The sequence below is a fragment of the Misgurnus anguillicaudatus genome, chromosome 25 (assembly GCF_027580225.2).
Source record: "Misgurnus anguillicaudatus chromosome 25, ASM2758022v2, whole genome shotgun sequence".
In the NCBI taxonomy this organism is placed as follows: domain Eukaryota; kingdom Metazoa; phylum Chordata; class Actinopteri; order Cypriniformes; family Cobitidae; genus Misgurnus; species Misgurnus anguillicaudatus.
Window position 1 is genome coordinate 16,515,819 of NC_073361.2, and position 17,781 is coordinate 16,533,599.

The 17,781-nt window shown below is 35.4% G+C and overlaps 1 protein-coding gene across 1 annotated transcript in view; it reads left to right on the forward strand.

Annotated features, from left to right (window-relative positions):
* The first annotated feature begins 4,706 nt into the window (after window positions 1–4,706).
* Window positions 4,707–17,781, forward strand: part of trpa1b (transient receptor potential cation channel, subfamily A, member 1b) — a 34,567-nt gene continuing 21,492 nt past the window's right edge. The window contains exons 1-8 of the mRNA XM_055182921.2: window positions 4,707–4,800; window positions 7,777–7,895; window positions 8,117–8,279; window positions 11,290–11,465; window positions 11,778–11,885; window positions 11,994–12,102; window positions 13,605–13,750; window positions 16,244–16,380. Of these exons, the coding sequence (XP_055038896.2) occupies window positions 7,800–7,895; window positions 8,117–8,279; window positions 11,290–11,465; window positions 11,778–11,885; window positions 11,994–12,102; window positions 13,605–13,750; window positions 16,244–16,380 (935 nt within the window). The 5' untranslated portion in view covers window positions 4,707–4,800; window positions 7,777–7,799. The remainder of the gene's footprint in view (window positions 4,801–7,776; window positions 7,896–8,116; window positions 8,280–11,289; window positions 11,466–11,777; window positions 11,886–11,993; window positions 12,103–13,604; window positions 13,751–16,243; window positions 16,381–17,781) is intronic.

Sequence of the window (17,781 nt, forward strand, 5' to 3'; positions counted from 1 at the left end):
TTTATTTATGTACTGCGGTCAAGGGAACTAAAAGGATAACATTGACCGTTTGGGGGTTGAACGAAGTAAACCCACTTCTCTAAAATACATTGTTGTATTTATTGACCTACAGCATAGGGTAATTTTTTGGAAGAGGACAACCTCATTTTTGGTTGAAAAAATGCATCACCGGGCTAGTCATAGTTTACTATAGTGTCTCTGCAATATTCAGTGTGAACACACTATTGATCATAACTGTGTTCGACTTTAAGCAGCGCTTTGCAGATCAAACCGTGTACTACGTCAAAGTACTGACATTTTGTGCAATTGTATTTTGTACAGCTGTTAAGACAATTATAAATATAAATGCCATTTTATAATTTTTAATAAAGTTTTATTTTGACATCTAATGTAGTTGTTTGTGTGATTTTGTTGTTATTTTTCAACTGCATTTGCATTTTTTTATATTTTAATAAAGTTTTATTTTGACATCCAATGTAGTTGTGTGTGTAAATGTGTTGTTGTTTTTCAACTGCATTTGCATTTTTCATATTTTAATAAAGTTTTATTTTGACATCCAATGTAGTTGTGTGTGTAATTTTGTTGTTGTTTTTCAACTGCATTTGCATTTTTTGTATTTTAATAAAGTTTTATTTTGACATCTAATGTAGTTGTTTGTGTGATTTTGTTGTTGTTTTTCAACTGCATTTGCATTTTTTTTCATATATTTTAATAAAGTTGTATTTTGACATCTAATGTAGTTGTTTTTGTGATTTTGTTGTTGTTTTTCAACTGCATTTGCATTTTTTTTATTTTAATAAAGTTTTATTTTGACATCCAATGTAGTTGTGTGTGTAATTTTGTTGTTGTTTTTCAACTGCATTTGCATTTTTTTTATTTTAATAAAGTTTTATTTTGACATCCAATGTAGTTGTGTGTGTAATTTTGTTGTTGTTTTTCAACTGCATTTGCATTTTTTGTATTTTAATAAAGTTTTATTTTGACATCTAATGTAGTTGTTTGTGTGATTTTGTTGTTGTTTTTCAACTGCATTTGCATTTTTTTTAATATATTTTAATAACGTTTTATTTTGACATCTAATGTAGTTGTTTTTGTGATTTTGTGGTTGTTTTTCAACTGCATTTGCATTTTTTATATTTAAATAAAGTGTTATTTTGACATCTAATGTACTTGTTTGTGTGATTTTGTTATTGTTTTTCATTTCATCTGCATTTCATATATATATGAAGAGTCTCGTTGCAAAACGAGATAAATCCATTTTTTTTACATTTTTGTCAAAACATGTTTATTATTATGTTATCATGTTATTATTTTGTTTTATGGTGCTACTTAGCTGTATTTTTTAAGTTATGAAGGTTTTAAATCAAAACAAACCAACTGCAGTTGCATTGAAATTAATTGGAATGCAGAACCAAAAAACGTTGTTTTTCACCTGCATTTATATATATATATATTGTTTTAAATATATTTTAATAAGGTTTTATTTTGACATTTAATGTAACTGTGTGTATGATTTTGTTGTTGTTTTTTAACCAAATTGGTTGATGGCACCACAATGCACATCTGCTTAGGGCCCATTTTGCCGGCCTTTTTATGGTGTCTTTTATGATTTTATTTGCTCAGTGGCGTGAATACAGGTGCAATTAAATTCTCTGAGGATATTACTGAAATATGACCCTGAGAAGGCAAACATTTAGTAATGATTTCACACGTGCAAACATGTGTTTCCACACAACTGAAAAGCAGATATCCAATACACATCAGTATAGATAACAGCCTCATGCAAAGGCATACAGTCTCCACACCGCAACATATAGGAGGGTGTTTTGTTCAACTATAGGGACTTTACATTTGTATAACTAACAAATATCTTTTCAAATGGCTTTTATGTATATTTTAGAATTCGTCATATTTGTAATCTAATACGAATTAATATGAATTAAATATATAATGCACTATAATAATATATGTGTGTGTGTGTGTGTGTTTGTGTATTGTGTGAAAATATGTAAAACGTCATTTTCACCATCATCAGTTTTTGTACTAAACCAAATCAGTGGAAATGGAAATGGCTTTGTTGATGTAAAAAATGACAGAATTATCCAAATAATTTGAAAGTCATATTGGATAAAACATCTGCTGTGTAAATGTAAAATTATGTATTAGCATTGTTTGATATTGTTAGTAGACAACTTAAATAAACAAAGAGTGCAAAGCATGTGTTTTAAGGAAATTTGTTTTTTTTACAGGGCCAGAAGTAAAGAAACAGCCATGAATGGTGGTGTTCACGTGAGTATTATTGACTCTGTTAGGTTCATTTGAATCTATCAAAGAATGACAAACATTTGAATGGACGTGAAGTGGAACGATGAAATCAGCACAATCTGTTTGTTCTCATCTGACATAGCAAAAAGCACAAACACAATGACTATGTCTTTTTTGGCTTACTCTTTTAACTCTTATAAGTAGGAACAGCTTGCTAAAACTTTTTTTATATTTATCTCCACTTGAGGTTATTTTTTGAAGCAATGGAAGTTTTAGATAAAGTTTTATATACTGCCGAGAGTCACATCCTTATGATCATTGGTGGCTTCCTGCCCATCGCTGATGCTTGTGACCAAGTTTTTGATGCATTATGCAAAACCTTCATGAAGTTTATACTACAGTAGCCTACTGTACATAAAATGTAGGTGTCGAGAATATTTTGTATCAGGCAAGAAGTAAACATGTTACATTGACAATAAGAACATATTCCTGATATCCCCATGGTATGGCATAATCTCTAGTTAATGATGTATTTCATCAAATAATCCTTTAATTACAGCCCACATTTTCCCAAATGAATATTGTATAATCCACATGATCAAGGTCCTGGGGAGTCCAGCTGAGTCCAGTATGATTTGATCTTGTAGCAAAGCACAACGTTGTGACAAAATATCAAGGGAATTTACCTTAAAGATATTGAAGCGTGAACTTCATCAGATCATGGGTTTCTAGGAGGTTCTAGTTGTTGGGGACAAAGTCGCGACAATATCTGACGGAAAAGCCTTTAAAAATATAATTAATACTGATGGAAATTATTTTAACTTGAGTTTGACAATGCCAAGCGTAAATGGCGAGGACAATTGACGTTGTAAAAGGCAAGGCATGGCAAGGCACATTTCATAAACAGAGATAATTCAAAGTGCTTTACATATTGTAGCAATAAATCATTTCAAAGAAAGGAAAATTCAATAAGAAAGAAAAGGTACATAAAAATAACAGTAAAATAATTATTGATGTATTTAAAATCACAAATATATAAGAAATTAATGGGTTAATAAAATGTTTACTAATAAAGTTACCTGATTGCCCAACACTATTTATGCTATGAGAATTCGTACACTCAAAAAAAAATGAACTTTCACCTTTGTCAGTTTTACTTAATCCTTTCATATTGTGATTACTTAAAAAAATAAATTTAACAACGTGAACTTAATTTAATTGAGTTTATTCAACAAAAAGGTGTGTCTTGTCAGCTTTACTTAAAAATTATTTGTTCAGCCAACATAACAGTGTTGTGTAAAATTAACAGATTAATAAAACCAATACAGACTGGCATCTCATTGGCTAATGATGTTGCAGTGTATTATGGGTAATTGTTGTTGTTCTGCCACCCTCTTGCAGAAGTGTAGCACCATTAGATAGGTACCTGTGGCCAACTGGATTCAGTGTTAAGGAGTTATTAGATAAAAGGGGTGGAGTTTATAAAATGGCATTATTCAAATTTTTGTCATCATTAATTAATTTTTTATGTACAATCAACTCAACTGTTGTTTGTTAAGTTTACTTAATCTTCTTTTGTTAAATGAACTTAATTATTGTTCGTTGAGTGTACTTAACAAATTATGTGGAACCTGTTGACAAAATATTTTTAAGTAAATCCAACATTTAATTTTTTTGAGTGTACATATTTTACAAATTGGCTAATTCGCATTAATTTATACGACCACATTCGTAATTTTTTGTACGATTTGCCTTGACCCTGTGACGTTGGGGTGAGGTAAGGGGTTAGGGGCGGGGTTAGGTTTTATTGTTGTTCTTTTCATGAGAATCGTACGTTTTTGCATGATTAACTTCGTATGAATTCATACGAATTAGCCAAGAATTCTTGTGAGATCAGGCTGGATTGCCTTAAAATTTTGAGTTAATTTGAGCTTAAACATATTAGTTGCACCAAAAATTTTAAACTCTTAAAACTTTTTTGTCTACTAATATATTTAAGTTAAATGAACTCAAAATTTTAAGGCAACCAGGTAACTTAAGGAACAAATCTTAACTACCCAAATCTTTTTTTTACAGTTAGCAACAAATAATAAAAACTTAATTTAAAGAATTATCAATGTTTTAGGCAATCAGTAACACATTTTACTAAACTCTCACTTTTGAAATCTTTATAACTTTCATTATTCATTATATAGATGATGAAAAAACAAATATGTATATATAAACTAACAGTTAGAGAAACACAGATCAATAAAAAAGTGCAATTTTCTTTTCTCCAAGTTCTGGGAAGCAATACATTTAAAACCACAGGCCATTTTCAAGAGAGTACTCCACATTAACTCCCACCATAAGCATTTTGAGAACAAAAATCTCAAGTCAAATTAGCATGGCCTTAAATGATTACATCAGAGGAAATTACCTCTGTGTAAGAGCCACTGTAACTGGATCCCCAACCAACACAGTATATAACTCGCTTCATATTGAGAGAGAGAGCAAGACCACACTGCACAGCTGCTCCACAGACACATCATCTAGGTAAGAGGTGGTTTCTGCTCTTTATGGCTTTAATACACCTGATTATTTCAATCTGTAGTTATTGTACAAGGCATGAAAGTAGGTTATGTTTATTTAAAATTACAATACGCAATATTATATATGCCATTGAAAGTGTACGCTTTTGTATGCTGTCACTATTGTTTTGTGAATTCATTACTGTATACCTGCATAATTTCGCATAATTTCGATCTCAGTTAGATTTATGTTGGCTAGTTATGTAATTTGGTGTATTAAAATATATCGGTTTTAGTTCTGTTGACTATGAATGTTTAAAAGGATTATGTTGAAGTAAGTGCTATACACCGCTTGATGAAATGCACTTAGCCGTTAATTAGATTAAAGATAACAGCTACATTGAGTTGAACTACAATCTTTCTTTGCTACAAGTTATAAATTGTAAGAATACAATCTAAAAATGATAGCATAACAATAAAAACATAAGAAAACCAATTTGCATTTCTACACACCTGTGTGTTGGGCTATATTCCAAGAGCAAACAGCTGCATGTACAGCAGCCCGTGTGTGTGTGTGTGTATCTAATTTAACACTACTGTTTGCGCTCTGCTTGGCAACCATCTTTAGTGCTTTACTTGAAAATTAAAAGACTTCCTGTTTTCCTGTGTCTGTGAAAATTACATAGGCAATTAACCGCTTTTATCTGACAGAGGATGCATTTTCCTTGAAAATTCGATTTTATTTAACAAATTAAATGGACAATTTTTCCCAGGAATAGTCTCATATAAATGATGCAAACTGCACTGTCTTGTTCATTTTAAAAGCACAGCTCTTATCAGAGCATGGATGTTAGTCAGATCTTGTTGTTGAAAGCTTTAGTAACTTGAAACCTCAGAATAAAGGATGAAATAGTTTGATAGTTCAGACACTTTGTCTGGTGTATTTGATATGCTTACACCGCAAAATTACTGTCAGGAGTGACTAAATATCTCTGATGTGTTTATACTATAGGCAAAGTTGTTAAATGTCACCCACAATATATACAGTACAGTAGCTGATAAACCAAAGGGTGTCTTTAAACTTTATTGTAAATTATTTATTCAATATTTATTACATGACACATGCACTGTAAAAAATTCCATAGAAATTACAGTGTTAGTGCAACTGGGTTGCCGGTAACTTACCGTATAATTTACATTATTTACTGGCAACATTTTGTTCAAAGTTAAATGAACATTAAGCATTTACAAGTCTTTGTCTTTACAGAATAAAACTAAAAAAACAGCATCTAGCTAAACATTCTGGGAAACAAAATCTGAAGCAAAAAACAGAAAAAGGTTGATGATGATTTTTGGTTCCCAGAATGCTTTGCATGAGGCTGTTATTGTATAGTTTTATTCTGTAAAGATAAAGACTTGTTAATATTTGAAATGTATTTAACTTTGAACAAACTCTTGCCAGTAAATAACATAAATTTAAATCTACAGTAAATTACCGGCAATGCAGCTGCAATAACATTGTAATTTCTACAGAATTTTTTTACAGTGTGTCTTGGCTTAAAAAATGTTTGCATTATTGAAGGTTTGCATTATTTACAAAAAAGCTAATAAAATATAGCAAATCAATGTTTTGTGTGCATATCTGTATTTTCCACATGTAGTAAGTATAGGCGTGTAATAAGCGGGATAAAGTACATCCAGCCGGTTGTTATCTCAAATAAATCTCTTCAGGATGATACAGTACAAGTGCTGATCTCCATCTTGGGATTCATTCTGTCATAACAAACAGCTCAGGCTCTATATTATTCCTTACTTATGCTAGTATAATGCAGGAAAAAAATGTGGATATTCAAACTAATGCAAAATCTGGGAAAAATTATTCAAATTTTCTAAGTGATTCAGCCCGCAATTAAAATATTTTTTTATAAATGGACATATTCATTGAAATAGCTTAAACATTTCAGGCGATTTGCACAAAAACTTACAAAGAGGTTGTCACTGAGACAGTACCTTTTCAAAAAAATACATATCTGTACCAAAATGGTACATATTAGGACTGTTTTATAAGGTGACAACGTCTGTACTTTTTTTTGAGAGTGTGACACAAGACATTTTTTATATTATGATATTCAAAGTGGGTTTTTTATAAAAAATCAAAATCTTGAGTAATTCAGCCCACAATTAAAATAACTTTTTGTAAATTGACATATTCATTGAAATGGCCTAAACATTTCAAGAAATGTGCACAAAAACTTACAAAAAGGTTGCCACTGGGATGGTACAGTTTCAAAAAGTACACTTTTATACTTAAAAGGTGCATATTGGCACCATAAAGGTACATACTAGTGACAGTGACAACGTCTGTACCTATATATATATATATATATATAGAGAGAGAGAGAGAGAGAGAGAGAGAGAGAGAGAATAAAGCATACAGTAAAGCCTGCAAAGACTAAGGTCCAGATTTACTAATAGCTTAAAAAATCTTAAAGAGTTTTTAGGAGCCAATCATGAGTGACACGCATTCATTGGGAATTATGAGATTGATAATGACAAAGTGCGTTTTTGCATTACATTACATTACACTGCCCTGCTTTTTTAAAATATCAGCATGAGACACCGCTAGTGCAAAATCATCTATATGCTCAACATCATGTGCTCTTTTCTTTCCTGTAGCTCTCGTAAATATTTGCAAATGAGAGACGTAAAATGTCGGAGACATGGAAAACAGGCAAAAGCAATGAAGTGTGTTATAAATGTTTCAAGGATTTGCCAGGTGTGCTGGCATTTTTAGTGGATTCAGTAATTATTTAGTTGGACAGTTTTGTTTAACTTTGAATGCATTTTACAGGCATTTATCTTGCTTTGCTTTGTTTTTAGTTCAACCATGAACAGCACACAAACAGCAGCTCCTACTAGAAAGCACAATGAATGTGACCAAGCATATAGTACATCCAATCTGATCTGATCGTAATTGTATTTTATTCAATTCTCTTTACAGAATATCCTCATCTAGCTCACCAAATGCAGTTAGGAAAAGAACTTGTGAGGCAAAACAGCATCTACAAGTGTGTGATCAGTGACGATGACACAAGTCTGGATTCTGCAGAGGTGTATGAGGTGCGTGCGGGATTTTGTTTGGTTAATTCTGTGTTGTTTTTAGAGGATGTGGGAATGATGAAGCACAAACATTTACAGAGATTATACAATTAGCATGTGCACTTGGTTTGCTTTTCTTTCCAGTACAATGACCAGAAAAAAATGACGAGGGTCAGGTTATACATGTGCTTTCCTTCCTACTCTTATGCTTAATCTAAATAAAGAATCTGTTCCTCTGCCAGTTGGCTTTTAAAGGGAATGCTTCAGCCATTGACCGCTTGAGTCGGAAAACTCCGGAAAACTTGAGTAGCAGGGATGAGAATGGAGCAAGCCCATTGCACTATGCTTCAGCCGGCGGAAACCTGGAGATAATTCGGCTCATTGTTTCTATTGTGGGTCCTGATGGTGAGCTTTACTGTTTCGTATAGATTTAGTGCATGTCTGTGTGATCCGTATCAAATGATGTCTGAACCATTATTACACATTTTTTTTTGCAAGTTTGCTTTATTAATAGACTTTATGCCCAGCTGCACTACTTCCTGAACTTCAGCCAGCTCCTTGTTTGCTGTCTGCAATTATTGGACACTGATTAATCCAGGTGTGTCTGATTATTGTTGTTGTGACTACTGAGGTCAGGCACACCTAGATTAATCAGTTTGTCCAATAATGGCAGACAGGAAACAAGGAGCTGGCTGAAGTTCAGGAAGTAGTGCAGCTGGGCATAAAGCCTATTGCAGTCCTTAAGAATAGATCTGTGGCCAATTGCATAAACAAAGATGTTAAATACTGTTTTAAGTACTAACCTGACCAACTATCAGTCTTATTTTTCAAACTGAAAGTAGACCAATCTACCAATCAATCAATCGACAATCAATTTTAAAGTTTAATATTAAAGTTAGGATTAGTCTTGAAGAAAAAAAACGGAAGACTAGCTTGTAGTCTAAGCGGCTTACATTATGTAACCGGAGACTGTTTTCGTGCCATTTTTCTTAGGATGCTTACTTCCTTCCTTTGCCATTCAGACCACATTGGCTTAATGTCTCATTATGTTTTAATGATCAGAAAACAATCTCATAATCTCCTCAGGGATTGGACTCTTATGTCCCCAGGCTGCTTATTATGAACGCAGTTCTTCTAATTATAGCAGAGGTTATTTACACTAAGTGCAAATAGCATTAGATACTATTTACATTAAGTGCAAATAGCAATAGCTACTAGGCTTTTGCCACATGCATTAAAAACTTACGTCTGGAGTCAGTTACAGTAGTTATGACATTCAAAATGGGTTACCTGAAAAGGTTACCTGTGATCCTGAGCTTTGAATCCATGGTGGAAGAAGGAAGTAGTCCTGCACAAAATAGGATTTGAAAGAGCTTACACATTTGTGCCGTCGAACTGTTGTAAAAACGCAATATCGCTCTAGTTGTCATGCGATCGTATATTACACTCCTTTTCAAGCAATAATGCTTTAATACAGTTTTACCATTAATCAGTTTTCATCACCCCGATTTTATGCGCATTTTGAAGAAATGAGTGATGGAAATGCTTGAGGTGGTTTTTGAGTTATGCGAAAAAGAGTAAATGCGAATAATGGGAGATAGAAATGCATTTGCTGAAAAAATACTGATGTAGCGAACATTAAACCCACGTGACTGATCATCTAGCTGTATACGGACTATCCGGGAACTTGACTGTAAATTTCGTCACCGCCCCTTTTTGGGGGTAAACAAGCCGGACTTCTCATGGACTTCCATACAAAATATCGTACACAGCCGGCAGGCATAAATAACTTATGAAATCACTCAGATTAAACATGTTGAGTAATTATCTGTCCACCCTGCCTACCATAGAGCGCCAAAGATACATTAACACATTAAATTTGGTCAATATAAAAACATGTCCCTTTCATTCTCCCAGGGTCAAATTTGTGTAACAAAGCTATCCAGTGATTGCTGGAAATATCACTAAGGCTAGTTGTATGGCTGGATGGAAAAGTGCACTCAGTACTCTAAATATAAAGACATAATATATAAATACGAAGTAACTTTCAAATATGAAGTAAAATCATTCACTGGCCTCCCTGTTGACTAGATGAGGTACGAGTAAATGTCCGGATAAGACACCTCTGCCCAATGGGGAGTGTTGTTACCACTGATCTATATAAATGACTGAACGTAACAGCGTGAGGTGAAGCCAGCGCAAAGTTCGAGCCACCATCTTGGTATACCCAACCGGCAGAGAGCATCATTGACTTCCATTCAAAATCATGTTTTAAATTCACCCACTTTACAGCGTATCAGTCACGCAAGATTATTTTTAGGATATGTGTACGTAAATGAACTGTTAATTCTGGTGTTCTTTGCAATGTTTATGTTTTAATCGGGCAGGAAAACGGATTTATAAAAAAACGTTAAGGTGAGTGTGTCTGCTGCGCTCTGTTAATGACATGGGTATAAATAATTTTTTTTTGACATTCAGCTACACGGTCAGCGTTATTTCTCTAAATAAGTTTAGGTAACTTGTAAGTTTAGATAACATAAAACCAGCAAATTATTGCATGCACATACGGTACAAAGTATGATTATTTATTTAGATTTCAGAATGAGCACGTTTGTCATTAATACTAAATATGCTGCGGTCTGTCTGCTGATCTGATACTGTAATGAAGATGAATGTATAATATCTGATTAAAAACTAAAATGTACAACTTTCAGTAAATAACTATGCACATGCTTAGGACGTTTGTGTTGTAATAAAGTACAGGGTAACTTCAGATATAAAAAACGAAGACTACTAAAGTGATGTTTTATCATTAAAATCTGAGCGCGTCCAGTGATTTAAGAGAATGTTTGGGTATACCAACATGGCGGCGCGGTGGCTTCACAGTTGTGACGTCATGCGCAATCCAGTAATTTATAGAGATCAGTGGTTGTTACACAAATTTGACACTGTGAGAATGAAAGGGACATGGTTTTATATTGACCAAATTAAATGTGTTAATGTATCTTTGGCGCTCTATGGCAGGCAGGGTGGACAGATAATTACTCAACATATTTAATCTGAGTGATTTCTTAAGTTATTTACGCCTGCAGGCTGTGTACGAGCGTTGCTTTGTTCCGCTATCCTGCATGGAAGTCAACGGGAAGTCCAGTTTGCTTTCCCCCAAAAGTGGGCGTGAACCTGTTCAGAGACATTCTATGACGTTGCGCCGGTTGTGCGTATCAGCTGACGTTGTCTTTACCATATATGGGGCTTGATGTCGTTGAGCTGATGCTTTGGGAACGGCCTACAGCATAATGGTGTCCCCAAAGCGTCAGCTCTCTGACGCATCGTCTAGAGGTTACATGTAACCTGAGAAGTTCTTCATCTGAACGAAGGAAACCACAGCATATATTCAATATGTTTTGTCTTGTAGAGCTGAATGCACAAGATGAACAGGGCAGAACCGCTTTGCACTGGGCCGTGGAGCAGAATCAGGCGCAAAGCTGTGCATTACTGCTGGACCTGGGTGCCAACCCTAACATCCTTAGCAATGCTCTCATGGCTCCTCTGCATCTGGCTATCACAAAAAAACTCAATCATCTGGTAGAGGTCAGTTGCATGCACTCTTTATAAGAATAAAACTCATCTTTATGATCTGGTTTGGAGCTTCAACAGTCTGCATATGTCATGTTTAGTGTTTGAATTAAGGATAGGGTTTGATCTATATATAGTTTGATATTCTAGGATCCAGGTAGATGCCCAACTTGGCTAAATCATGTTGTGACTGTATTAATTGTATAATAGCATCGTTTCTTGGATAAAGTATGCTTGCGAGGTAGAGAGGCCGGACATTAAATTGATTGTGAAAGCTTGTACTCATACTACGAAGATATTGATGATTTCTATTGGTTTCTGGCACAGCTCCTTTTGACCTGTGACAAAACAGATGCCAATTTGGAGGGGGATCTGGGTAACACACCCGCGATGCTGGCATGCTCCAGCAATAACTGCCAAGCCTTCCAAGCTCTAGTGAGTACAAAAGAGTTTCAGGACAATACAAATCAAGCACTGGTATGCAAACTTAACATGCAAAACCATACTGTATGGACTAAAAGTGGTTGTATTATTTTTTTGCAGTTTAAACGTGGTGCACAAATGTGTCGTCAGAACAAACTGGGTCACTACGTCATCCATGCGGTTGCTTTCGCAGGTGCCAAAGAGGCTATGGAACTGGCTTTGAAAATTGGTACGTTTTCGCCATTGCAAATTTACTCTCTCCTGTAGATATGCTTTTGCAATTCATGGGTGGTCTTCCACGTGTTCCAGACATAAATATTTGTGAAGACATTCGGCTTGAAGACAAATGACACAATTTTGGTTTACGTTACAGTCTTATATTTGGCAGATCCATGGATTTTAAATGCAAAGTAGCTAAATAGTCAAAACGGATTAAAGATAAACATGAGTGACAACCTTAAGCATTTAATTTCCAGTGTGTCATTGTGCTTTCAGTGTAAATGAGGAGTGACAGATCATGTCTGCTTCATTCATCTGTGTAACATTATGCTCACTTTGGGTGCAGATCTGTTAAATACATTAAATTAAAAATAAAATCTGAAGCCCTTTATTGCATCCCAATCTAGTTGAGTTCAAGGTCCCTCATTGACCACAACACTATTTAAGGGCACCCATTTACAATTTAAACCATCTAAAATATTCAAGAGCTCGGCATAACTAAAATTAGCATTAACAAACACTAAAGAAATATTTAAATTTTAAATTATTTTAATGCCTGTTTTTTTTAAAGGGGACATTTCACAAGGCTTTTTTGAAATGTCAAATAAATCTTTGGTGTCCCCAGAGTGAGATTCTTGCTCAAAATCCCATATAGATAATTTATTATAACATGTTAAAATTTACACTTTGTAGGTGTGAGCAAAAATGTGCCGTTTATGGGTGTGTCCTTTAAAATGCAAATGAGCTGATCTCTGCACTAAATGGCAGTTCCGTTGTTGGACAGTGCAGATTAAGGGGCGGTATTATCCCCTTCTGACATCACAAGGGGAGCAAGATTTCAATTAGCTATTTTTTCACATTTTTGCAGAGAATGGTTTACTAAAACTAAGTTACTGGGTTGATCTTTTTCACATTTTCTAGGTTGAAAGAAGCACTGGGCACCCAATTAAAGCACTTAAACACATGAAAAAATGTCAGATTTTCATGATATGATCCCATCAAGTCATCTAAAGACACCCTTATAAATTGTTTTCTCATTGTTCTCTTGATAAACATCACATTGTGTACATTCTTGTATTCATGTGCATGAAAAGTATATTCACACGGGACGAAAGCGTTATTGCTTGATGGAAGGCTTGTCTGAAGCGTGGCCAACAGCCAATCACAGTGGCCGCAACCTATGCTCCGGTCTTCCATAAACTCTGCCTAGATTATTTGCATCAGGCGATCTGATTGGCTGACGCACGCATTGCCGCTTGAAAAGTTGAGAAATTTTCAACTTCCTCCGCGAGCACTGACGCGGCGCAGACGGATCCACAATTAAGTTCGGCAACGCATGACGTCACCCATTAAAAGTGAATGGGAAGCGTTAGCGCTTCAGCCCGTGTGAATGTACTGTTAGGCTACAGTCTACTTGATGTTTAAACCATTGATCATTTACACAAATAAACAATGACATAAACAATACATAAACAATGTATTTATTACCTTCACTTTCTTATCCAACTCAAGGAGAAGAGATGGGAATTTCCACCTTAGTGCACATTAACTATTTGGACAAAACCAAAAGCAGCCCCCTTCATCTGGCTGTGCGTGGTGGGAACATAGAGGTAATCAAACTTTGCATCGCGAAAGGAGCCAGAGTGGATCAGCAACAGGTAAATTCTTATTTGGTAGGTAGTATAGAAATACGCTTTGAATATGAAGACTGTACATCCATTAATGAAAGTGATCGGCAAACTCAGAAGACTCAAGGACACAGAAAATAACCTTTTAGATTAAGCATTGGACATTTAGTAACAGCTAACAACCTGAACTGAATGACAGCCTCTGAGAACTATTACAAAATTGATCATGGCCATATCTAATTTACCCAATGAGGAGAGTGACATTCATCCAAATTGAAATTTATGCAGAATACAAGTAAAAAAAAATGCCAACTGCACCTGCTGAATCATCTGGATTCAGTCAGATTGTTTGTTCCTGGCGCTGGGTGTGGAAATGTTTACTTTATTTAATCCAAGCGACATACAGTGCATTATAAAGTATGCAGTTACCTTATAATAGAGTAGTTAAAGTCTTCAGGACACTTAACATATATGACACAGGTCAAGGAGTTATTTATTTAACACTTCTGGGTCATTTGGAGCTCAAACAACATACATTTTTTTTACATTTTGGCCCTGAAAAAAAAAAACAATGGCTGTTTCTCAATATGCGTTCTTCAGCAATTTTGCGTCCTCGTGTTCTCGCTCTACGTGATCATTAATCGTCAAAGTTCAATTCCAATTCCCAAGAACGCAAGTACAGAGGACGCATGAAAATACCGGGATGTGTTCTTGATATCGAGGATGCATAGAGTGCAGACTTGCGCACTGAAATCGCTTAATGCCCGGCAAAACAATGGCGGAGGTCAGGTGACCAACAGGAAGATTGCACACATCTCAAGTGTGTTCTGTGTTCCTCGCGACCTTCTGAGTTCATTCTTCCAATTCTTCATTTAGGGGCCAGTCACACCAAAAGCGCTTTAAACCCTTGCAAACGCAAGGCGCGACACACTGCCTTTTTTAAAAAAGAGCAGTGCGGCGCGGCTTTTCATATTGCTAAGCAACCACCGAGTCAGCTGTCTTGTCAATCAAATATTGAAGCGTGAGCGCTCTTTTGCTGTTAACTGTCATATTAGCAGAAACTTTAAAAAGAGGGCACTTGCTCTGACCTTGTTTGAGGGTGAGAGGTGCACAAACACGCAGGAGAGAGTGAGCGAGTGGAGTCCGGTTCTTCAAAGCAACTGTAAACTTCCCTCACCACAACGTAAGGCCCGCCTCTCCCCTCATTCGATTGGACAATGGAAGACGCGAATGACATCGGGCGCTTCTCTGCTCTCAGCGCTCCTTCAAAAACGCGTGCGCGGCAGGCGGCAGAAAACCGCAAGGCGCTCGGCGCGCATAAACAGCGCGCAAACGCGCCCTGCCCATAGAATATCATTCAAAAAAGGCGCCTGCAACTGCCATAAATGCTTTTGGTGTGACTGAGCCCTTAGAGTACAAACCTTTTCTTGCATATTTGTAAATAATTTTTTGAGATAACTCAGATCATGTAGGCTATCCATTTACAACAATTAAAAACCTGCTAATTTTACTTCCATGACTGAAAGAAAATTACTTTTAATGGTTTTAATACCAAAAAAGAACAGTTTCAATACAAATGAAAACAACGTATTTTTTTAATATCAATCTTAATCTGGTGGTCATCTTCCTCCGTTTACAAATTCCGCCATCTAAATAGTAAGATGTAAGACTCTCATTGGTTTATTGCACATTACGCCCAAAACACACCCATTACTCAATAGGAGAATAGGAACAACCATTTTAGACCGTGCGCTTGGTGCACAAACCATTTTTCCTGTCGTTATATTAGCAAAAGTGGAATCGGGCACACCCATTTAGACCGTGCACTTTAGACAATGTGCTTAGATTGTTAAAATTGGGCCCATAGTGGGTGAGTAAATGATGAATGTTTTAATATTTGGGTGAACTGTCCCGTTAACTACGTAATAGTTTGTTTTCACATATTTTTGGCAGTCTGATTATCATACCATTTAATACACCTGCAAACCACAAATATTTGCAGCCGATTGATGATGATTCAATTAAATATACACTGTAAGAGACCTTAGTTTTAATTTTATATAAAGTAAATTAAAGAAGAGCAACCATACATTTAGCTATATATCACTCCTTATATTACACCACTGCATGGTAAATAAGGGACTGTCTATATTTTATTCAATAAGTGGCCTGATATCCTGATTGACTTCTGATCCCGCTGTAACCCCAATACCACAAAGACACAAGCACACGCAGTCAGACTCCCCTATTTGTTATCCACAGCAGCAGGGTTAATGCGTTCAGTAATAGCTTCAGATAGTTAAATTGATACAAATCGCAGCCACTTACATCTATAAATAAGCTCGGCTGTTCATCCATTGCCACATGCAGCAAATCAGGGTTTCCTCTCATTAATGGTTTATGTTACTAGAGAGATTGCGCCCCTTTTGCATTACCTTACCCTGTCTCTTCTGCTTATATCAGGCTAATAGCTGGTTTCAATCTCAATGTCTCTGTGTGTGTGTGTGTGTTATCATTTCTCAGTGTGACAAATCCACCGCCCTCCACTTCGCCTGCACTCAGGGTGCCATCGAGGCCGTCAAAGTCATGCTTTCGTCCTATAACAGAGTGGAAGACATCATCAACATCAGAGACGGAGCCAACCAGACGCCCTTACATAGGTCAGTGTGACGCCTGCTGCTCCCAGTAGACTTTTAAAATGACCACAGCAGACAATGGTTTCCTGACAATAAAATATTTACTGGATAAGTCATTTGTAAGAGCTCTCTGTGTAGAGGAGCATAAGAGGATCATAGAAACATAGTTGTGGTGTTACCCGCTTAGTCCCTGATGGATGTCATGAGGCTGACTTTGGAATATGAGACCATAGTATTTTATCACATGGGTCTTCAGCAGGGGGTCCGTAATGGTATTACCGGGGGTCATCCGAATATTGTTTGTTTGCAAAAATGTATTTTTTGGAAACATTAAATTAGGCATCGAACAAAAGTGAATTGTCCACTTTCATAAAAAAATCTGATTATTTACTCACCCCCATGTCATCCAAGATGTTTATGTCTTTCTTTGCTCAATCTAGAAGAAATAAAATTTTTTGAGGAAAACAGTCCAGGTTTTTCTCCATACAGTGGACTTTAGTGGACCTCAACAGTTAAAACATGTTTAAAATTGCAGTTTTAATGCAGCTAAATGGCTCTCGATCCCAACCGAGGAATAAGACTGAAGACTCTTATCCACTAAATGGGTTCACTAAAGTCCGCTATACACTGAAAAAAATGATTCATTGAATTTAATAATTTTTTTTAACGTAAGTGGTTGCAATCAATTTATTTAAGCTACATTTAAACAAAAGTTTTACATTTTGTTGTACTTTCTAAACTTTTTTGTTTAAATGTAGCTTAAATAAATGAATTGCAACCACTTACCTTAAAAAAAAGATTAAATTCAAGGAATCATTTTTTTCAGTGTATGGAGAAAAATCCTGAGTAACACTGTACTTGAAGAGATATTCATAAGACTGACATGACACCTTTATAATCATGACATGACACGTGCTATGAACATGAAGGGGATTTTATGCATGTTTATGACAACTGTCATTAAGTGTCTTTTGTCCAGATATGTCATTTTTAATGCAAAGATGACATTGTTTGAGATGTTTTTGTTATGACAACTTGACATTAACCAATACATCATAACTTGTCGTGACAACTTGACATCACCAAGACAACATAACTGACCACTTTTTACCTGTGATACAAATATAATTTGTCATTAAAATGTCATTAAGTGTTAATACTCTGTCAAATAGTTTTATAACAACATCATGAATATTCTTCAGTTCATAATGTTTTTTTTAGTTTCTTCCAGGTGTTTAAGAAATAAAATTCAATCATTTAATCATAATAATTAAAATAGCTAAAATTATATTTTATTGCATTTGGAGACTGATTCAACCAAAATTAAATAAAATCAGTACAATTATGGGTTAAGCCATGCAGCGTTGGGTTAATATCTCTGGAAAACGTCTCGGGTTACGAATGTAACCATTGTTCCCCGAGAAG